At 33.0% G+C, this 24,948-nt stretch overlaps 1 protein-coding gene across 2 annotated transcripts; it reads left to right on the top strand.

Annotated features, from left to right (window-relative positions):
* The first annotated feature begins 497 nt into the window (after positions 1-497).
* Positions 498-24,133, top strand: LOC130622121 (MAM and LDL-receptor class A domain-containing protein 1-like). 2 transcript variants are annotated; one of them, XM_057437524.1, is made up of 14 exons: positions 498-738; positions 1,088-1,366; positions 1,726-1,833; positions 9,962-10,109; positions 12,233-12,406; positions 12,626-12,739; positions 18,025-18,314; positions 18,529-18,622; positions 19,746-19,862; positions 20,200-20,489; positions 20,637-20,730; positions 21,318-21,350; positions 21,850-21,951; positions 22,141-24,133. In XM_057437524.1, the coding sequence occupies exons 1-14, from the start codon at positions 550-552 to the stop codon at positions 22,365-22,367; spliced, it is 2,259 nt and encodes a 752-aa protein (XP_057293507.1). In that variant the 5' UTR covers positions 498-549; the 3' UTR covers positions 22,368-24,133. The 2 variants fall into 2 exon arrangements, with proteins under 2 accessions (XP_057293507.1, XP_057293508.1); XM_057437525.1 differs by lacking the exons at positions 18,025-18,314; positions 18,529-18,622.
* Positions 24,134-24,948: the final 815 nt, after the last annotated feature.

Below are 24,948 nucleotides of genomic sequence, written 5' to 3'. Positions count from 1 at the left end.
TTATCTTAACTTGTAAAACGTCGGAGAAGGTTCAAACACTACCTACAAACTTCCGTCAAAGTATTCAACAATAAATTAGATCTTAGGGTTCTTAAATAAAATGGCATTAGTCAAATTTAATTCAAACTTAGTAAAATGTAAACCATAGTTACTAAATAAAAAAAATGAAATTAAACAAACCCTTGCATTTTTAAGAACGTCGCGACAAGATCAAGAAAACCGGTGCTACTTGCGGTACCATTCTGCCTAATAATAAAAAATATTTTTGAGTAATTAAATAACATTTTACATGAGGCATCTAGAATATCCTGCATCCTAGTGTGCAATAGATAGACACAAAAAGTCCGTAAGATTCACAATTGCGCAATATAACAAAAAATTATTATTAAACAGAATTTATAAGTGAGAAGCATTTAAATAGTCTTGTCCGTGGGAAAACTATTCTCTTTATTTATAACTATTGTACATTTAATTTATTTAATTTAATTTCTAGATAAACATCTGTAGACATATGCATTATTGGTAAAACATAACAGAGTTTGTACAAAAATGAATCCTGCAAAGTCACTATCTGGACTGTTGTTCCTAGTTAGTGTTGTGGAGATATGCATCGGTGCCCTTTTGGACTATGGGAAGAATGCTGGTGACACAGGAATAGGTGCAGTAGATGATGGGTCATTCACCGTGAATATGAGGAGCGCAATTAAATTTTGGAACACATATCTAACAACATTACATGTAAGTGTAGCCAAAGCATCCCAAATTTGGTTTAATATATATATGATATATATTCACACTTAGGAAAAGCAGTTTGACTCTTTAGACGAGAAATAACAAATTCTTCTTTTTGATATATTGTGTCTTCATTTATTACTTAGTATTGTGTTGTATAAAAAATGAAGTCTCCCCCCTTGAAAAACATATCCTTCACTTCACTTTATTAACTACATGAAGTTAGGAGCATTGTTTTGATCCTCATATTTGATTCGTACATAGCGAAACGATTTGCATGTATTCACTCAGTGGACGACGTTAGATTTCTCAGACCTAATTATCGCATATCTTACATTCTTTAACATTATTTTAGATAAATAGTAATGGCGTGATTTCCTCAACATCGTATTCTTCAACCTCCTCCTCTTGGCCACAGGCACCTAACAACTCCTTACGTGTGTACCACACGGATGCTATTTTCAATTCCCAATGTGGAAATTGTAGTATCTACATTCGAACTGTTCTTTCAACGCAAGATTTGAAAAAAATAAACAATTTGTTGCGATCAAAAGATCAAAATTTTACCGCAGATGAAAATAAAACGCTCGTAACAACTTGGTATAATGCATCACAGTACGGAAACCAAAATAAGGTAGTTACTTTATCCACAGTTATTTAGCGCTTAGTTGCTTTATCTTTTAGATCACTCCAGTGTTTACATAAAGTTTAAAAAGGTTTGCATATTTTTATACATGCGCACACTGTGGTAGGTAAAGAAGCAGAAGCATGGAGGGTAAAATAACATTTTTTAGAAACACCAGACACAAAAGCGCTGAAATTAATGTGTTTAACTATATCCCTTTCTTTTCAAGGAAATCTTTCACCAGTTTTAAGTTAACATTCCATTTTTAAATGAGTTTTGCAGTTACACTAATCTTTTCTCTATACATTTTTTCAATCAAAGGCTCGTCTAGGACTTGTTATTAAAGGTAGTCTGATGCACATTTTTAGACCAATACTTTCCAATCTATTCTCACATCCAATGGCGAAAAAACGTATGCAATATTAAGCTATGACAAACTTCAATATCACAAAGAAACGTCAAGCAGGTTTGCTACAGTAAGTATTTTTTACTATCGTGATTAAGTAATGGAACTTTTTTATTTAATATTTGTTTATAACTTTAAATAGTACAAGCAAAAGTACTTGTAAAATATTAGATGTGTCAAAATGTTATTCTAGAAATGTAATAACATCGTATTCAATGAATTATTGCGGTGTTAGCTGTGTTAGCTGATTGCCGTTAGATAGTCTTTAACAAAGTGTCTTTTTTAAAACAAACGACACTGATTACCATAATAAGATTCAAATAGAAAACGTTTAACAAGAAGCCTATAATCTGGACCACCTTTGTACAGCAACTGCAGTTTTTATGCAAATTATAAAATATGGCTGAAAGCATCGAATGGCTAATATCCCAGAGCAATTGAGTTGTAAAATATCTATGTATATTTTACAGACCCTCCTCCCTCCCCCCTTTCTCAATTTTGAATTACCGTTACGGGGTACCCTGGCTCTCCAACATTGAGAAATGAGGGGAGCGGTGTTATAAGCCTAATTTGTCCCAATATTTTATGCACGCGATTGTCTCAATTTTTTAAAAAAATTAAAAATACGTTCTCCTTGAAAATTGACTACTCAAATTTTTTTTAGAGGTTAGGAAGCACACATCAACAATAGATAAAAATAGTGTAACAAGAGTCAAGCTACCACAAGCTACCAATATGCTACCGTTAGGGTTCAATATAAGATTTTTACATATGTAATAGGCAAAATTACACACTCTACTGACGCTACCATCTAATAATTTGATATATTTGATATATATTTATCATTTTATAAAAAAAATCATGGTTGTCATTTTTCAGCACAAAGCAACAGTAGCGTGTTAGTAGCGTGTTGGTAACGTGTTGGTAGCGTGGTAACCGTAATCCGCCTCCCCCCTAAAGGTTTTTTTTAATAACTCCTTATTGCAATGCTTTATGGCTATGAAACTTGAGGAGTTTCAATATTCATCTATTAGACACCTGCATGACAACTTTTAGGTCCCACACCTTTCAGAGGCCATGATATTGGCCATTACTCGAAACTACCCCTGAAATTTCTATGAAATCCTTATAATAAGGAAATTTTAATAGCTCCTGTTAGGATCATCCTTAGAACTTGACACTTACAACACAACTTTGTTTTATTAAGAAGAATCATTTTGTAAAACTTTTGACACGTGATTAATCCTATTGCCTGATTTTGTCGGATTTTACCTGAAAAGCGGAAAAAAAACGGATTTTCGGGCAGTTTTGGGCAATTTTTTATGCGATCCATGTAAAAAGCGGAACATAAGTTAAATAACTTTTATTTGGCTTTTAGAAACTTCAAACAGAATGCAAAAATTCGCTCTGGAACAAAAGTAATTAAATTTTAAGCAGATAGTGGCATTTTCAACAAATTTTAGGCTTCTGATGACGTCACAGAAAATGAGCTGACGCAAGCAAAAATTTATTGCTGCCATTTTGTTCTTTTTATGACGTACTTTAAGTGTGCTAAGTTTGTTTCAATTTGAACAACCCTATGGAAAGTTATTGAGGAGAGGCGGATCCCCCCCCCCCCCGGTCATAGTATGTTCGAAGAACCCCGACCGAATAGGGTTAAAATTTTACGTAGATTGTATTTTTGAAAGTTTTGCCTTGAGAATAACATAAAGACATTTTATATTACTTTGTGTTTTCAACAACAGATAGGTACGCATAGATACTGGCATAAAAAAACGCGCAATTACATATATATGTAGCCAAAAACTGTTTAACTAACCGTTTCCCATTCAACCCCCATTGCTGAAAAAGCACAGCTACTTCTGCTGAATGTCTTCATGATATTTTTTGGTACTTTATTATTTTCCACACATTAAAATCACGAGATTGATAAGGACAGTATGAGGCTACATATGAGCACATTTAAGCATTTCTGTAGACAAAACACAAACGCATGTCAAATTCCAATCAAAACAGCCTTTAAAGAAAATATGGGGTTTGGAAGTATAGCCAATACTTTTACGCAAATCTTTGTCAACAAACAAGACACTAGGACGCTCAGTTCAATGAGTTATCTAGCAAAAACGCAGTAAAGACTATAAAACAATCACACAAGTTTGTCAATTGGCCGAAAAAAGTCTAACCAAAATTCAGACAATCATGATATGGGGGGAGGGGTGTTTTAAAACAAATTTTAATCCTATTTTGTCTCAATATATTATGCACACGACTGTAGCAAAAAATAGATAGTAGTTATGGGAAATATTGTTTTGTGTTTTTATGTTCTTGTTTTCATACAAATATACGATAACTAACAAACGAATTAAAATATGAAGATATTTTTCGAGAAAAAGTGCGATAATTAGTTTACCAACTAAACCGAAAATTAAATATACCTTTTTCAATTTTAAACACGGTTTATGTGGTTTAACAGCAAAATAATTTATTGCAAGATAATATATGTCATCACGTCTTTTACTTTATAGTATTTTTTTTTAATTTAATTTTTTATTATGCGCCAGATGGTAATTATTTTATAAGAAGGCTTATTTATGTCACGCGTCAATGAATTTAAATGAAGAAAATATATTAGGGAAATATATTTATGTTAATTCAATACAAATTATTCGAAGTTAAGTTTAACAACCAAATTAAACACAAAACTCCTTCAACATGCTATAGACATAACCACACTAACCTAAAGTCACAGTTAAACTTAAAATATCTACGATGGAGAGCGCATTCTTTTTAATGAGTTGAAACAAAAGAATAACTGAACTATTTATGATTGATTGTTAGTTTGTTTCGTAAAAACATGTAATTTTTATGAGGAGAAAATTCTATAGCACAAGTTTAACGATAACCTCTCGTTTTTTTATGAAAACAATGACTTTACTCAGCGAGTTATGAACCAATCAACAACAAAAATATCAACTTTTTGCCTGCGATTTTAGCAAATCAGAGAAAAAATATCAGCTTTTTGCATTGTAGAATTAAAAAATAAGTAAAAATTGCACTCGTTTCTCGGTAGAAAACGAAAATATAACCTATGTTTCGTGTACATTAGCCGATCACAGTGTGTAAGCAACTTAAGCCATATGATAAGGCTACATATCGATCTAAATCCCTTCCCTAACATCATTTCGCTTTAAATAAAGTTTCCTTTAATGCACTAACACTGACCGCGCTTTTTCTCTCCTTCCCTTTGGATAAAATTTTTGAATAGATTGCCGTCATGTCGCAAACTTAGACCTACAACGTGTCTGTGTGGGCAGGTTCGTAAAGTTATAAATAGATACCGCAGAAATGTCGTCATAAGTTGAAGCAAACTCAAGTATTTGAAATATTGGCCTCATTAAATTAATTACAACGTTAATGGTAATTGGTATTATACAAGATAGCTGTACAGCTATGAAGCTGTGGAACCAATGTTATGACGGAGCTGGGTTTTTTTTGTTACTGAGGATACACAAAACCTATTTCTAATCATTAACGCATTGCAAACCAATAAAAACTTAAGCCTCGCTTGCCTAGCCTTTGCAACAGGTGATGCTAGACTAATTATTAAAAATCGTGTTTATTACTTTTCAGTTAAAAGTTGTACCAGTAAAAGCATGTTTTAATAACACAATATCCCTGCATAAGAGCTAGTTTATGTCAATAAAATATATACAGCATTGAGAAAACATTTAAAGCATTGAAGATAAGAAATTCATTAAGGCAACAAAACGTTGACTTTGCAATTTAGGTAGCATAACTAATGCTTGGTGCTTGTTTTACAGAGGAAAAATTAAACAGGGTGGCTAAATTGTAGAACCCTCCTGTTTAGTCACTGAGCAGTGAGCTCAATAATAATATGCATATTTTATTTAAACTGGTAGCCGAATTGTTATTTTGTGCCAAGGACGCCTGTAAAAGGATGACAAGGAGATATATCATGGGCAAAAATCTAAAGATATCTGGGATAGTCAACTGTTGTTTTATGGGTTGAAGGCTAGTCCAATAGAACACCCTTTGAGACATGGTATGCAGAAAATTTCTACAAATCTGAGCAATTTCAGACTAGTTCCATTGTGATGTGGTGTTGTATATATTCCCAAGATCTTTCGCACAAATCGACAGGCAAAATAAGCATGCGACAAGCCGTAGACCAACCAGCCTATTACAAACTTTAATTTTCAGTGAAGGCATCTTAATTTGATCTTAAAATTAAAATCTAGTTTATGCATGCAGATTATAATTTACATTATGCATCACTGAAAAAAATGCTACTAGATACCTGTCAGGGTGAACTGATAATTAGCCTTTAACTTTAGTTAGCCATTACAGGATAATTATACGATACATGCAGTAAAATGAGCCGCTTGTGCGGGTAATTATACAGTAGAGATCTGATTTGCTTAAATTTCTGTACTTTTCTTCGATATCGATATTCTAATTGTCATCTACCTAGTTCCATAGCATGTTATGCTTCAATAAAAAGCAAGAAAAGAACAAGAAACGACTGCGCGTGAAAGATATTTATTTTTAAACTCATATATACCGGCTAATTAACCGTCTAAATTCAGACTTTGCTTTCATCACAACAAATATGACAGCTGTTACTGTATAATTATTCATATAAATTTTGTATATATATATAATTAGCAGATTCAATTTATGAATGCTCTTAAAACGACAACGCTGATTTTATGGAAAACCATTGAAAAGACGTTGTCAGAAAAACATGGAGAAGTCATACATTACAATATCGACATATTAAAGCTACGGGGACACAGTGAAACATTTTCATGCGATTGCCACAAAAAATTGTTTTGTTGCAATCGCATAAAAATGTTTCACTGTGTCCCCACATCAAATATCCTCATTCTGCAACATTTTTCGCTCAAATTTTTGTTGCTGCAACAAAATTTTCATGTTGCAAATAAGGATCAGGAAAAAATTTTTTATTTTAACCAATCAAATTCATTTAAAAACTCAACACAAATCAAAACAAACGTTTTTCAATCACAACAAATTAGACGAGACTTCGAACTAAACTACATAAGACTTCAACATGGCGCAAGATCAAGCGAAGCAAAAACTATCGGAAGAAGAAAAAAATTAACTTATTAAATTTTATAAGGAAAACAAATCACTATGGTCTTCCGAAGTCAATTTTTGGAATAAAGAAGAGAAAGCGGAGGTCAAGGAACACCTAAAAAAAGTTTTTGATGGAAAATATACCGAAGCTTTTCTTGATAAGAACTTTCATGCTCTCCGTACTGCTTTCATACGATAGCGGAAAGAATACCAACAGAAAGAGCCAAAAAAGAAGTTAACAGAAGAAATTGATAGAGTTGAGAAGAAAGTAACATTTGATATCGAGGAGAAAGAAATTTTGAAAGGCTCCATCGACCTTCCTACGTTGTAACCATGACCTTGTCCAAATAGATCGTTTGGATTGTTTTTTCTTTGTTTCTTCTTCATCAAAAGTGCAATAGAAGCGATTATTAAACTTCGATCATGCACAAGCGTGGAAATTCCGTCAAAACGTAAACATCGAAGCTCATTTATACCACTAGGATAAAATATTTTATTCTATTGCTATGTTGATGCAAACACAATAAAAATGGCTAGCCCAAAATGGACTCATACCAAACTAAATGGAAAACTTGAGAGAAAAGTACAAAATAGAGCTAGCTGGCTATCTGTATGTATTCTGCTATATACGTCTGTGTAGGCCAAATTAATAAAACACATTTAACTAAGATTTACATAGGTGTGATAGTATAGAAAACACACGCAGCATTTACAAGACAAAAAGAGATCTTTTTCAAACCTGAGCTATGCAGCTTTTAAAATGGCAGATTAAACGTCAATTTTACTAACCGCGTCCGAGATACGCATACAGTCGACGCTCGTTATCTCGAACTCCCAAGGGACCGAAAGAAAAGTTCGAGATAGCGAGCGTTCGAGATAGCGGAGGTTCGACATAACGAGCGTATTTCATGAAAAGTTCGAGATAACGAGTTTTTCGAAATTTTTTGAAATTTTCAGAAAAGGGCAAGGGTCAGTAGTTCGGTCATAAGTATCTGTGGGCAAGCTTTTAAAATTAAAATTCACCTGAATTAAGGGTACTTGAAGGAACTGTTTGGTCAAGAAAGGGAAATGGATAATAAAGAAAACAGCATTTTGCGTACATGTATACTTATTGTTGATTACAATTACATACATTATTTTTGATCGAAAAAGCTCAAAATACTAGTTTGCTTCTTGTTTTTCATTTCACTTTTAAGAAACAAATCTTCAAAGCGAAGCAGGAGGCGTTGCATGTCATTTCCATCATCAGTGAATAGACAAGCATTTTGTAAAGTCTCCACTGCAGTGTTTATTTCTGATTTTGTTGGCTTGCTCACTGGCTCATCAAACACCTCGATGACATCGGCATTTTCATCATGCTCCTCGTCTTTTTAAGATTTTAATATCAAAATAAAACCAATTCGAAAAAAAGAGATTTAATATTCTTACCTTTTTTTCCATTTACCAAGCCAACCGTCTGAAGCTTTGAAATTTTCTACTCCAAGCTCCTGTGCATAGCTTTTAGCTTTCTCCTTTAGTGTTGTCCCATCGATTGGTATGTTTTTGCTTCGTTGTGAAACAAACCATTTGAACACGACAAGATCTACTTCTGAGAATTTACCATCTCTGATCTTTCTTTTCTTGCTCGAAGATTTTTCGAGAGCAGAAAAAAGTTTTTCCTTATTGGCTAGCCAAGTTGATATCGTGTTTTTAGGCACCCCGTACTTTTTAGCGATATCTTTATTTGGAATACCTTTTTCCAATTCTTTTAATGCTTGGCATTTTTCTGCCAAAGTTTTTACAACGAGCTTTCTTTTCGGTGGCATTCTGACAAAGGAAATCACAAAAAAAACATTGCAAAATCTACCTGTTTTACAATGGAATGTCTTCTTTTTATTGCAACATTTTGTAACTTTAAAACAAGCAGTGCAAGGTCTTCTTTTTTCAAAATTCCTCTTCAAGAGTTCGAGATAACGAGCGTAAATCAGTCTAAGGGACTGAGAAAAAAGTTCGAGATAGTGAAAGTTCGAGATAACGGAGGTTCGAGATACCGAACGTTTTTTTGCCTACTATTGCTTACAGAACTCAAGGGACCGAAGAAAAAGTTCGAGATAGAGAAAGTTCGAGATAACGGAGGTTCGAGATAATGAGCGTTGACTGTATCTTCTCTTCAATCCCAGAAGATCAGGATTTTGTTTGAGCTTTCGGCCGAAACTAAAGCTGTGTGTTCCACAGCTAATTACATTGGCGCGATAGCGATGTTTTCTAATTTGTTCAGGCCAAACCAACTTTGAGCGTTAAATTTGTAGCGTGTTAATAAATACGCCTAGCTTAATGTACCGTGAAAAATCCACCTTGTATTTAACAGACTGGTAAACGCAAATTTCGATCTTTTGATTTTAATGTTTTTAAAATTTATCTTTTTGGCTACATATTTAGGTATAAAAATTTAAGGAGCCTTTAAATTTCGGAATTTAAATAGTATTGATGCTTCAACTTTAAAAACTACTACAACTGTTCTATTTTATATTTTACCTCTTACATCTATTTTTCACAAAATATTAAGATCTTAGAGCTTGTGTTACGACGGTGTAGACTTTTTACTAATACTTATTTTCACAACAAAAATGTAAGATAATCTCTGTGCTAAACACAGTTCTACTTTTATGAAAAAGTAAGGTAGAAGTTCCAGCCATCATAAAAAAATCGAATTTTTGATTTTTGTTTCGTCCTAGTCGAAAGCTTGTTAACATGCAAGGCATGTAAGATGAAAGAGGTGTATCGCTTTATCGCTTTAAGGGTCCTAATTGGATAACATGTTCTGAAACAATTCAGTGTCACATGTCATAAAGCTTTTTTTAATTCATTTTAAAACAAGACTTTTTTTGGATTTTCATTTCCCGTATAAATGAAATAAAATACACAGTCAAAGTTTGGATTCGTACTTGACACAGTTCTCAGGAAACATCGCCCAAGAAAATCAAGGATTACACAATTTTTTACGATTCTTCTGAGCCTGTTACATAAAAACATTTTTAGAATCTTTTATGGTTTTTGACTGTCATATATAACATGCGTGTTAATAATATTTTTTCCAGGCTGGTTTCAAAGTTTCCGGTAATCATTATTGTACTTTTGTTAATAAAAAACGAACGTCCATGAAACTACAGTGTCGTTCTAATGTATTTTCACCTGGTTTATATGTGGTTGGTCTAACTCCCACTTCTGAATACCAATGCGATATGGGTAGGTAATGTTGTTTATATTCTACTGTTGTAGTTGTTTTCTTTTATATCTCCATGAAAATGAATTAATATATAATATTTACAGTTTTCTGGAGTAGAAGATAGCCTTTTTCATGTTTACTTGTAAATACATAGGGAACCTCCTTATACTCTCTTAACAGCCATAACAATTCTATAAAAGTATTCCTAGTAAAAATTATACATGTATGAAACATACTTATTTCTTTAGAAAAGACAAAAAATAGAAATGTCATTCATAAAGCAATCTGTTCTTAAATATATTCATTTTTTGATGTTTGAACATTCGACCACATAAAGAAGTTACCCGGTTTCTAATTATCGCTTTGTTTCTTTTCAATAATAAGTTTTTTAACACATTTTTTACGCTCATTTAGCAGAGTAATAAATGACTCATTAACTTTAACAATCTGCCTATACTGGAAATTATAGACCACTGTCACTCAGTCATGACCTTAATCTATATTGGTGGTGGCTGTTCATCAATTAATAAGCCAATAAAACAAACTGACTCACATTATATAAACACAGACCATTCTTATGAAGCGGGGTTTTACAATGCATCCTTGCCTTTGAAGTAAAAGAGCTGCTAAAAGTAAGCAAAATAGTGTTTTACTATGGAGAGAATAATATATGTGAGCAAATTAGAATTCCCGCCATAATAAAACAATGTTAAAGATATATGTCAAAAACTTTGCGCTATGGCGTTGACAGCAAAACCCAGTTCAGTGTTGAAAAGGAGACAGACAAACGACGTCATTATGATGAAGTAGTGTTTTCCGACTTTTCTCCGTTTTCACTTTGTAGTGGAGACGGAGGTTACCGAATGTTATATGGAGGGACTTGAAGCGAAAGTTTCCCGGCCATAATATGTTCGAAAGACCTCAAACAAAATAGGAACCCTTGTCCTTAGGGTTTTTGGCATTTTTAATATGACAAAAGACTGTAAAAAATACCGTAATACCAGATTATGCAAACACATCATACGTATACCTTTATTTGTGCTACCAAAATAGGCGGAATTTAATGCCCCAGCAACAGAAAGAGTAAACATTGTGTCACGACTAAAATATAAATGAAAATTATCTTGGTAACTACAATAAACGTCTTTAAGTTTGAAGAGGTGTTGCGCTGTTATGCCAGCAGGTTACGAAGCTAAGTAATTCCTAAATAGAACTTTTGTTTGCCCAACTGACAGGAAAAACAGCTTTTTTAAATTTTTTTTGTCTATTTACCAAATTTAAAACCGTTGTTTTTAGCCGTAAACAATAGATTCATTATGGTAGGTTTTGCAAAATATGTGAACACGAGACCATCCCAAAAATACTCAAAGAATGAATTTTCTCTTGTACTTGTGTATATACCTGATTTATTTGGATATATTTTTAAGAACCATATGGTTACAAGTACGGACAGGGATACAAGCTAAACTCTCTAGCAAAATCAGCAGCATAAAAATGTACTTCACGTTCAAAACCATACTTGTCGCTGTAGATAAAATTGAAGTACTTTCATGTAAATTAAAATAATGACTTAAAAATTGGTATGACATGTTTTTAGATAGTTGTGGTTAAATTAAACCAAGAAAATTTTTCACTATTATTATAGTTCCTGAGTTTTTGATTTTAGCTGATTTGGGAGACGCTGGTAAACAATTTTATTAGTATATCTATTTTGACAAAGATACACATCCACGTTGAGGTTGTGTAACACACTTTTCTATCTGTGAGAAACCAGAATTTCATAAAATATCCGCCACTATCCCACAGAAAGTCACTCTGACGAAAATCCGCTCCGGCTCAGGAAAAAATAATGATAATTATGCGAAAATGTGAAAGCCAATCATATTTCATAATCCTGTCACAGGTACCAGTGTATTCTTAAAATCAATGTAGAAGAGGGTGACCAAAACGGGTTAAGAGTGTACAGAAGCTTTTTTTTTATTCACCTAAATCTATTTACAGTCAATTAATTATCTGCAATATTTTGTATGGTGGCTATTACATTTTTGGTTTTTATATATAATTTGTTGATTTCCCAATATTCAGTTCTAAATTTATTGTAAAGCTTTAATGTCTTAAATTAATAGCTGCTCTTCCTGTTAAGGTGGCAACCTGACCAATTTCTGTTCTCATTGTCCTGGTGAGGAATGGTTTCGTGTAAATTGTGACAATAAAGGTAATGTTTGTGGCAGCAATGGAATGGAATATATGAACGAATGTGAACTGGAACGGGAAAGGTGCAGAACCAATGGACACGTAGAAAAAAGTGTTTGTGCAGGTTGTACACAAGATGTATCAAAGTATTTTTCTATAATAATAGCCCTTGTTTGTCTGTCAGCAAAATTTGATTCATGCTAAGCCAGAGAGAGAAGACGCAGATTATGCCTATTTAATTTCTGATCCAGGATTCGTTTTACAATGCAACGAAGCAATTCTATAGTGCATTTATATGTAATATAGAATATTTTTGTTATCCTTGCCAGTGTTTTACTTTTAGGAAATTTTACATTCTGTGACTTTGAAAAGGATACTTGCGGTTTAACTGGTTCCAACTGGATTCGGCGTAAAGGAAGCACTAGCAAAAATAATGGACCAAATGTTGATGCAAGTGGTGAGTGTTTACTAAAGAGAATCTATATCTGCAATTATGTTCATTATTTTCTGAAGAACGCCTGAAGGCTGTTTTCACCTGACCCCTCTCTCCCCATGGTAAGATGATTTGATGGTCCTTTTCCCTAACAGTAAAGTATAAAGTATGTCAGAAAATGAGGTGGACCAGTATTTAGGAATATTTTCAGCCAGCAACGTTATCTAGCCTGTAAAAGTGGATTTAATTTTACTTCTGTGCATTGAATTAAGGTTCATTGTAAATTTTATTAAGTAACCGGTCTCCTTGGTAAGGCACTGACATGTAAAGGCCGCGAACAATGACACTGAATCGGTATTGGAACTAATCTAGGTCATCGAAATTCACCAAATCGATTCATGGTCTATTTGTGAAGCAAAAATATTTTCCATTAAAAATAGAAAAAATAATTTCCTACCAATTTTTATCTTTGGTCCAATGAAAAGATTCTTCTGGCAAAATTCCTTCACATACCGCAGTCTGCTTCGAAACGACCAGAACGCCGGTACCTGAAATTAAGCTGGTGATAACATAATATACAGACTGCAAACATGAGAAAAATATTGACAAGATTTTTCAAGCTTGTGAACCAATTAGGTAATAATTTGATCTGTGATGTGGACAGAGAAACGTAGATTCCGGTAAATGCTTTGGAAATTGTATCTTCCAATTATTAAGTGAGTTTTTCGTGTTACCAATGCACAAATAGCCACTGTTGATGAACCAGATGAATACACGCATAAGTTAGAAATGAACAGACCAACCTCTAACATTTTTTATTTAAGGTGGTTCCCCTAGAAAAAATGTTAAATTTCAAGAATTTTCCTTTACCTGTTTTCAAACGACAATTTCATCTTAGAATACGGTGGTAAGTAGCGCTAATTATAAATTTCGGTTTATATTGTGCAATCCGGTATTTTTCGCAACCAAGCGCAAAAAACATGCATAGCAACGCCCATAGCCACCATATTTGTGATTATTATGGAGCTTTCTGCATCTTGTTCCATGTTTAACGCTAAAAAATCACTAGTTGCCACTTTCGAGGCCCTCGAGGCACTAAATTACAGTTCTAAATGTAAAACGCATTGTTGCACAAGCAGTCAGAAAGCTTCATTAACAGTGTACCTACAAAAGAGAACTCGTCAGAGTTTACTTGTCATTTGTCATCGATTAGACTGAAGACTTAGGTATTTGGTGCTTTACAAGTCGAAATTGTGCTGCTTTCACATTTTGTCGGTACAAGTCAAGAATGTTCTTATGATAATCTTTAAACAAGTTTCTCTGCAGTTTAAATTTGGAATCCACGCGAAACAAGAATTCTCAATATTGGAGCACACACACTTTACAATTTCTTCTGTCGTTGCAGGCATAAGTACAACCTAGTGTTCCGCCTTGTTTTAATCTTTATTTTGTGCAAGAAATACCGCTTCAGTTCTCTGGAAGACCAGTCAGCCTTACGGAAATGAGTTTGAATCAATCCATAAATGTGACCCTTGAGGAGCATACGCGACCAAAAAGAGGCTTGAAATCTTATTCAGTTATTTTGTCACGCGTCGAGCAACAAAATGTCATATTTTGCCTGTGTTTTTGTCCTGATAGCCATGGAAGCCAATCAAATAAATTTTTGACCTAATTTTACCGTACTGTTATATATCCTCATCAAATAACTTTAGAAAAGACAATCCTCTGCGGTATAGTTTTTTTCTAGGGGAACCACCTTAAGAGTAAAAAGAAATTTGACTGAAAAAAAACATTAAACAAAACCGTGAGTCTGTAAGGTCCACCATCTATAACATTTGGAAAAGGGAACCAGTCACTATTTTCGAAACTGTCTCTGTATTTTGGACTGGATTTTGTAACATAAATCTTAACGTCTTGTTAGTAATGATTTCAACAACATAATCAAGTTGTCAACAGTTTTCCCCAACATTATTCTCGCAATATATTTACGAACGTCACAAATTTTGTGAAAAGAATAAGCAGTAATATGTTTTACTGAGAATAGTATGTTATGAAAGGTGTACACAATTATATATTATTAACAACACTATTCGACAAAGCCCGTGGAGAAAACCACTTAGGCAGAAGAAAAATGAAAAATAGGTTGTTTTGAGACTTTTACTGACGACAGCAGTGCAGATACAAAAAAAATTGGCAAAATTCAGTTCATTCGTTGCCTATAATATGTAGAGCTTAAACTGCTGATCAAGAAAATGTATATGATCATATGCTTTTGATGAGCGGTTAATGAGATATAAAGGGTTTAAAAAATTTGCTGACGTCAGCAAAGACCTGCTAAAATAATTAAAATTTTTTTTAGAAATTTGTACACCTGTTGTTCATCGTATAGATCTTGAAACGCTGATTAAGAAAATGTATAGGATCATGTACTTTTGACAAACGGTTGCAGAGATATTAGAGTTTGAAGGATTTTTGATGACGTCATCAATCCGTCCATTCCGAAACGGACTTGGGGACCTAGGTTTGGAAAACTTAGCCAAATTGGTCCCAGGTGGTCCCTAGTTACCCACGCGGTGAAAAATCATTGACGTCACCACCTCGTTTCCAAGTTATTTGGCCTCAAAGTTTTCAGTGCACTGTAATGGCTTCATTAACTTAATATGTTAAAGTACTGTTATTGACGTCGCGCCGTAACGTCAGAAAATTTAACATGTTAGACATGCATTTTTCGGTTACTTCAAAGAAAATTTCGGTAAGATCAAAGGAAAATGAACACATCCACTTTGCCTGTCACAGAGACACGGAACTGGCGTATTATTATATAGACTAGTCGATTAGGCCCGTGGAAAAATCCACTTAGGCAGAAAAACAATTGAAAAGTTCTGTCATTTGAATTTTGATGACATCAGCAAATATTTCAGTATATTGAATATGCCTTTTACTAAAAAAATCTGAAAATGCATAAAAAGAAAGTATATAAGTCATAATTTAACAAAAAAGTTCTTAAAATCTAACACAAAATATCAAATGTCAAATCGCATGAAATCCTCCCAACAAAACTTCAGACAAAATATGAAAAACAACGGCGTGCAAGGTGTAAAATCTAGTTAGTAGAAAGTTACAACATTGACAGTCACAACCCAGACAGTTACGACAACAATAATAATAATGTCAGAAATAACACATATCTCAAATATGTATACATCTTATTATGTGATTATGTTGAAAACCTTCAATATTTTAATCTAATGTGTCGAAAAGAAAGGCTTGCAACAGTAAGCACAGATCTATGAAATAAGTTCTTTACGCATTTTAAACAATATCAAAAAGCCAAACTTAAACAAACACAAAACACCTAAAAACAAAAAGTTAAACTTTGAAAAATCATTTATTCGGTTGCATACCATCCTCTCCCGCAAAAATATGCACAAAATGTAAAAATTAACCGGTTAACAAAACAATTTTTTGTCTAATGATCCGTACTGACTTTACTAAACATTTTAACCTGAAATGTCGAAAAAGCAATATGCAAGGAGTAAATTTCAAATCAACAAAAATCATTATTTTTAAAACATTGTATATATATATGGTCCTTCCTCACAAAAGTTTACAATAAATGTAGAACACAAAGGTTTATGAGGAGCAAATCAAAATATGAACAAAAATCAGTTCAATTGGCATGTTCTATATTGTCTTCAGCCATAAAATCTTCCACAAAATTGATATGAAACCCATCAAATTCAACTCAGAAAAAGCAGTCATTTAAGTGCATACAAAAATACAACTTGTAGAATATCAAATTATTATTTTTAGTATATATAATTGCATATGGTCCTCCCTCACAACAGTTAAATTTTTGCACTAAATTTGCAACACAAAATACAAATTCTAAATAATTCCTATGGTTTTCCTCAAAAGTTTAATCAAAATATAAAAGATGAGAGGTGAACGACAAAATCAAAGTTTGCAGAATTTAATTATTTTGGTATATATATGTCTATTGATATATGCCCTTTATAACAATATTTCAATCCAAAATTTGAAAAAGAAAAACAGTTTGCAACAAAATCAGTTATTCTGATGATATTGCATACACTTTTTCTCCACAAAAGTGTAAAAAAGAATGGTTGTAGGAAATACTTCGGATTCAACAAAAATCAGTATTTGCATCTTGTACTCATTAAATATTACCCAAAATTTCAAAAAACTGTGATTTGGAACGCATCAAATTTATAAATAGAGAGGGATCAGTCATTTCGGTATGTTGTACAGAGTCCTGCCTGGTAAGAATTTAAACAAAATATAAAAAAAACACAAGTTTTTTCGGTGTTGTACTCCCTCAAAAAAGTTGAAACTTTTCTTAATTGAGACAAAATGCCATAAACAAAAACATTTTAGTCAGAACATCTAGAACAACAAAAATCACTACACTTAAGGTACCAGAATTACTACACGTTAAATAAAAATCGTTTCGTCATATTGCATGTAACCGATGTATATAAGTTTAGTTACACAAAATGTGAAAAATACATTATTTGCATACACAAATTGTGAAAAATACATTATTTGCTTAAAAACAGTCCTTAAACTCTTCTTAAATATTATGTAATACTTTTTTAAAAGTTGTTGTGGCTTGTTAATTTAAGCTTAAAATCTCAATTAAAATAAGTTACAGTCACATTCTTAGCAAAGACCACTAAGATTAGCTTACATGTAAAAAGCAACATAAAACTAAAGCTAACATAAGGTAGCTACAGCAGCTAATAGCTGGTCACTTAAATATAAACTGGAGACTTAGCTGGGTATAAAGAACATGGCTACATATTTATAAATTCCTAGCTACCTAGCTAGTTGTTGTTGGTGTGGTTGATGCTAGCTAACAAACATGTCTCGCATCAATAATATCATCAAAACTTTAAAAAACATAAACAAACCTTACAGAAACCTTTCTATACTTCATTTATATACCATGCCCCTTTTTAAATGCTTTTGTAAAGATTTATTTTGAAGGCAAGAGAAGACAAATGCTTAAAAAGGACAGCCATCTTTTTTGCAAACACAATTTCCGTTACTTTGTGCTAGAACTTCATTTAACAAACCACACAAAACTCGCGGCTTTTCACGACAAAGAAGACATATTTTTTTCGGCAACATCAAAGATTTTTTTCGGCGACATCAAAGGAAAAGGAACATATCCACTTTGCCTGTTACAGACACACGGAACTGGCGTATTATTATATAGATATTAACGCATTCGTGTAAACTTGTGCGGCGGATTAGTAGTTTATATGGAAGTGTTTTTCTTTCAGGTAATGCATCCAGATTTTATTACCATTTCGAAGCTTCTGGCTTATTGCCATTTTCAGACCATTTAGTTTCTGTAACAGTTCCCAACCCCAATAAAAGCCAGCAGGGATGCTTGAAATTTGCGTATTATATGCATGGGACGCACGTTGGTGCACTTTCAGTCAGGTTATCTGCTAAGAAGAAACCACTACGAATAGTGTGGACAAAATTTGGCAATCAAGGTACTTTGTGGAAACAAAAGGAAATATCGTTACAAAACATATTGAACTCATGCGACACTAACTTCTTCAAAGTAAGGATATATTTTAAATTGGTTAAATTTTATAATTCGGAGTCTTTATGTTTTCTTTATTCAAGCGTTCCAATATGTTTGTCTGCTTGTGCAACCTACGTTTTAATCAAATAATTTGACACGGTATTTAGCTACAGTTTCCTCAGAAATTAAAATAGAAAAAATATTGCTTGATGAAAGTGCAAATAGATGTTTTATGTCATTTTGTTTTCAGGTAATATTTGTGGCAACAAAAGGCAGCGATTTTCCAAGTGACATTGCAATCGATAATATATCTATAAACTTTATATCCAACTGTATAATATTAAGTAAGTCAAAAATTTCCAACTTGTGTATATATTTCCAATGTGAAGCATTAATATTATATGTCAAGAAATATTTGGATTCCTGGGAAGGTAACTTCGTTCAATCTTGATCATTTGAATAACTGATAGTTTAGTTGTTAAGTTCGTCGCGCCATCTGGTATTGTAACCAAAATATGTTGTTGAATATAATGAATAATAAAATTAACTAAACAGAGAGAGTTCTGACTTTTGCATTCCTTCTTCACGAAGGAGGACATAGCTACAATTCCAAATTCTTCTTATTTTTTATAATGCATTTATAACCCGGGCACAAAACGATGATATCCATTACACGCGATCTGATTAGTTAGAGGCGCTCAATTACTGCGTAACTCTGTTATTACCCCTAGTAATTCCCGCTGAAACGTCATGTAAAAGTTTGATCCCTAAAATGTTATATGGCAACTTCAAATGTAAACAAAAACAAAGCATAAAGGAAATAAGCTTTAAAAATGTAAGAAATAGATAAAATAAAGTATAAAGAACACAACATTCAACTTTTGGATTATTTTCTCGGATGAGGAAGAAGAAAGTTACAAAGAAGTTATAACTAGTAAAGATATAGTTGTTTATGTTGTGTTATACCGGCTATGAGAAACTTCAAATAGAATATTCAAATTGGATTAAGAACTGATTCAATCGGATTGCGAGCAGACATCGGTATTTTGAACAAATTTTCAAGTTTGCGATGATGTTACAAGCATGTACTGACATAGCAAAACTTTATTGCGACCACCCAAGTCTTTTTATGTCAACTATAACTATGCCAATTTTGATTACATTTGAACAAGCTGATGGAAAAGTTATGGAAAAAGCAGCTAACTCTAATGCGACTAATTCTGTGCATTGGTGACTAAAGTTTTGTTCCACATTTAATACACCCAACTATCCTGAACCCTGACGTCGTTTTCCCTTATAAGATTTGTTAGGACGTTATTCTCTTTTCAAAAAGAGAGGACGTTGGAAATGTCTTTAAAATGCGTGATATTAAACGCCGATCAAACGCCTTACTTTCTTTATCTTGCCACAAACGTAATTGCACTTTATTACAGAAAGAAAATAACTCAGTCTAATGATTTGTTTCAGGGAATTTTACTTTTTGTGATTTTGAGAAGAATAGTTGCGGATTTACTGGTTCAAACTGGATCAGACGTGGTGGACAATACCCAATAAAAAGCACATGGCCAACTGTTGATGCCAGTGGTATGAGCTTTAGAGTTAATTTGCGTAACCACAAACAAAAAAACTCAGTCTGAAAATATAATTCTAAAATCATGTTATAATGGCACTTCTCTATGCCATACTGCGGTTACTACCATGGATTTTAAACCATGTGGAGTGAGGTAAACTTTAGATCCCGCGTGTTCGGAAGCTATGGATAAGAAGAGAGCCCTTTTCAAATGCACCACCTGCCTTTTCACATTTGCCTGTTTAATCGCTGATCTTTTTCCGCGATTGTAGATACTAATATATAAAAATAAACAAGTTATACTGAAGTAAGCTACGAAATGTTGTACCTTTTGAAACTGGTTGTTTTCAGGTAACTCGTCGGGATTCTACTTTCACTTTGATGCTAGATTGTCACCACTATTTTCGATGCATCCAATTTCAGTGGTAATACCAAACCCCAGCAAAAGCAGCGAAGGTTGTTTAAAGTTTGCTTATCATATGAATGGGGACGATATTGGTAGCCTCTCAGTCATTCTGTCTTCGAGTAATGTTCCACCTCGAACAGTATGGTTTACAGCTGCTGATCTGGAATCTGTGTGGGAAGAAACGGCTGTATCATTGCAACAGATTTTGAAGTCCTCTATTCCTTCTTACTTTAACGTATGTTTATATAAGTAATTATGCAACATTTACTGTAGGTTTTCTGTTTTCTCCTTCCTTTTAATAATGCGATACTGTTTAATGCAACGACATGATCAGACAAAATACCCTCAGTTCAATTTATATTTGTTTTGTTATTATTTAAAGTTAACATTTGTGGCAATAAAGGGTAATGGCTCCCGCGGTGAAATTGCAATTGACAATGTCTTGGTGACTTATGGTTCTAATTGTGTGGTTGCAGGTCAGTTATTCATACTTATTTTCGTTTATACAAATATACAAAAGAGAAACGAATATGTGTAAGATGCAACATTTATATCATGTCTGCGAAGAAAAACTTTCTGTAGCAACTCCTGCGATAAGATAATCGATCAATCCTTCTTACGGCTTATACTTTATTGCGTCCACACAAAGCACAAAACATGTTTATTTATCTACCTCGTCGTTGCTATTAACGCTCCCTTAACGTTGTATCAACCAATTTTCTGGCATTAAAAATTAACCTCGTTGCTTATCGGGAAAATACTTTTGTTTATACTACGTTACTTTTAGATTTAGTAGCCACATAAAAAATATGAATTTTTTGTCCTTGTAGTACAAGTAGATAAGAAACTAAATTGTGAATGACAGAAGTTTCATTTATCGTGTGTGTGGGGGGGGTTTGTATTAAAGTGCCAAATTGAGAAATTAACTATGGCAATTTATTAACCTTTATTCTCCCTAAAAATGGCTCGTTTATAAAAAGATTAAAGTAATCTCTATACCATAATTGAGATGAATAAATTTTAATTTCTTCTGTTATAATTCAATTTTTTGTATTTATGTTAGCGAAATCAACACCAAGAACAACTGCAATTTCAGGTACATGTTGTCAATTTACTAAATATTAGTTTATTAGATACGCGCATTGGCTCATAGAAGGAAGGACAAAGAAACAAACAGCAAATAATAAAAGATGTAGACACAACAAGCTCTTGATTAATAAGAAATGTAAATTCTAAATTTGTACAAAAGCATTTTAAAATATTTTTAAATTTCCAATCATGGATATAAAAATTGAAGATTAAAATTATTTCTAAAAGCAGTAATGTTTTCAGAATGTGCTCACGTGATCGAATGTTCCAATATAAATTTTTGATCACTCTGTGTTCACTTTGATATTACCTCAATTTTGGAACAATATCTTTTTTTCATGACGCATAAAAAATATAATTGAAAAAAGAGTTGTAATACAATAATATACAACGAAATATAAAGGATAATATAAGTCATACAATTATCTTATAATAAAAAAAACTTCGGGTTTCTATGCTATATGAAAATGCATAACTGATAATCAAATCGTACCTTTTTAATTTAGAGCAAAACACAGATCTTAAGAAAGTCATAGCAATAGCAACTGGTGGTTTTGTGTTTGTACAAATTATATTTTTACTTATTTGCGTCGTAATAAGGCGCAAAGGTTAGTACAAATGTGTCCTATTTTTCTACTTAAGTTTTACACTATTGTATATGGGTGGAAATTTTAAATGTAAAATGTTATCCACCAAAATGTTCTGACAAATAATAAATGTTTTAGGAACTTTATTCCCCCGTCCCTTTTAACAGTATAATAGGGTTTGTTATTGTGTAACAAATCCTTCTGTTTTAGCTGTTAAAAAAGCTGATGGCACACCTACTGTTCAAGCAACTGTTAAAATGGAAGATAACGAAGATTACGAAATTATCCAACCTAATCCATCTTACTATGCCAATGTCCGAGCCTTACAGCTTGATAAACATTCTGAACATAAAACGAAAAATACCAATCCGATGAAATTTACAGAGGTTGAGATGCAAATTACAACAAATAACGAATATACAAGCATAGACGACTAAAACATCGTTCATAATGTAGCGATTGGTGCTTCACATTTATTTCTGTAAATTGGCTGCATTGGCTTGCCATACTAAGCATTGATTCATATAACCACATAAATGATGAAAAACTAAATTCTACTCTGCTGTGATAGAATAATAATAAAAACAGAAAAAGTTAAATTTGATATGTTTTGCGAAGACTTTTTTTAATTAAAACACTTTTTTCGAGGTGTTTTTAGTTTTTACTATTTATGTGGTTTATTGATTAAGTACATGACAAAATTAATTTCACTATATTTTTAAGCAAATTAAAAAGACATCCAAAAATAATTAAAAATCTGTAAAAACTTCACGAAGACTTAGAACTTTGTAGCAAGCACCTCATGTTGCCCAATTTTATTACACAAAGCTACTACGTCTGCCACATCGATCGTTAGCGATCCAAGCTACCACAGATTGCTGAATCAGCCTTCAAGTCAGCCTTTCTTTTTAAATCACAACCTTTTTTGTTACTTTTTGCAAAACATTTTTGTGTACATTTTGCAGTCGGTAACCATGTGTCTGTTTAGAGGCCTTTAACTACAGGTTACTTTTTGGGGAAACTAATTTTATAAAAAGCATATACATCCAAAAATGTTACAACACTGTTTACCGGGTATGCTATGTTCATTTTGCGCCGCTGGACCTTTCAACTGGCTTTTATAAATTATACAAACATTAACACATCCGTGATTGTAGGACGCAGGCAATATATTGTTATAATAACAAGAGAATACTAGTAGTAACTCGCCGTTACCATCTTTAAAAAACACGCAGACACACCAACAGACATCTATAACGTCACAAAATATCCTTTGTTAAGATTGACATTAATTTAAGATAATGTTCGTTTATTCGGCATGTCTTTAACGTGGTTCAACTTAACTGAGAGAACAAACAGTTGTATCGGCACAAAAATATTTTTTGCATAATAATTTAACCTTTTTATGTAATTAAATAAAAATTTTATGTCTTTTTCAAAACAACTTTAAAAATGGAATTGCTTTGCTATTATGCAACTCAATATGCTAATTTGCTTTTTTAATCGTTATTACACCCTGTTGCAATAAAAACGCACAAAATTGACAGAATGAGTTTGGAAATGTTACTGTATGCAGTGTTGCTACTGTGTACCAGCACAATCGTTTTTAGACCATGGATTTGTGGCTCATGGCTTTGTGGTTTTGGAGTTTGCTTCGCATTCACAAGGTCCGTGGTTCGTTCCACAGCGCGGGCATATCTAGCAAGTGCCTTTACCACAGCTACAGGTCAACCCATGCCACGTGAAGGAAATTGGTTAGGAATTACCGGTGTATCCTTAATGCATGCATTCCAAACACAGGACCCACACTGAAATGGCTGTATCCTATATAATTATTCGGAATTATAATTATAATAATAATAAGAGGCTGGTAACACAGCATTGGGCAAATGTGACTACTGAACGCGTTCTGTCGATATCTACAGTCTGATTAAATTTTAGGATACATACCTATAAAGACTTTATGTAAGCTTGTTTGCAACTCACAACTAAATAAATAATTTTATAAAACGAACAACTGACAACATAATAGCGCTACATCATCGATATAGTTTGAAAATTTTTCTTTACGTATCACTGTAAGTTTGTTACATGAAGACGAATAATAATTTAAATGCTCTATGACTGTCACGGGTATTTTTAAGTTCTGTGAAAATAGAGTAGCCTACACTTATAATTTTTCCCTTAATCGCCCCCTTGACAAAACGGGAGAGCATTCTTAGTGCCCGAGAGGAACCTTCTACTTTGAGCGTTACAGATGAATGTGTTAGCCTATTAAGCCTTACTAATTTCTTATATATTGAGTTTCCTAAAAAAGGTCGAGGAGTACAAGAAGATTAAAATATTTTAAGGAATTAATTTTATCAGCCGAAACACAGGCAGGAAGTTTCTCATAAACATTATGTTCATTTTAAACTTTCTTGAAAAATATTATAAACAACATTTTTTCAAAAAAGCAGACCTGATAAACAGAGTAGATAAACGTTTTCTTATAAATCTGAACAAGATCTATCGTATTGGAAATATTTTTCTAATTTAAGGTTTCCACTTGAAAAGCCACCATGGTTGACACTGAAGATCAAATGTTGCGAAATGGACTGTGCAAAATACTAGCAAACGAGTGATGTAACTAATTTCTGTCTTAAAAATCTTCGTTCAAGTAAGCTCCAAGTGTTTTTTTGCAGTAATCAATTGCCTCTTTTCCTTCACCCATTACTACGAGCATGGATTACTTAAAGACGTGAGCCTTACCTCTGGCGGAGAAGCAAGCTGGTTTCATTTGCAAGAGTGTTTGAAATGTTGTCAATGAACTTTTCTGGATGCATAACCATTATGTATCCTATATAAGTGAGTTGCTTTGTTAAGGATTTATCAAGGTATGTGGTGATATAAATATGTTTTTACCTATCTAGTTTGATGATTTGAACATATTTCTCTATTATAATAGCGGTATTTTCTCCGCGTGTTTAAAAGGGTCACCAATATTCCTTTGATTTTTCCGCGAGTTGTTAGAAACCA

The sequence above is a fragment of the Hydractinia symbiolongicarpus genome, chromosome 12, assembly GCF_029227915.1.
Source record: "Hydractinia symbiolongicarpus strain clone_291-10 chromosome 12, HSymV2.1, whole genome shotgun sequence".
Taxonomy (NCBI): domain Eukaryota; kingdom Metazoa; phylum Cnidaria; class Hydrozoa; order Anthoathecata; family Hydractiniidae; genus Hydractinia; species Hydractinia symbiolongicarpus.
This window is presented reverse-complemented; position numbering and strand designations above follow the sequence as displayed.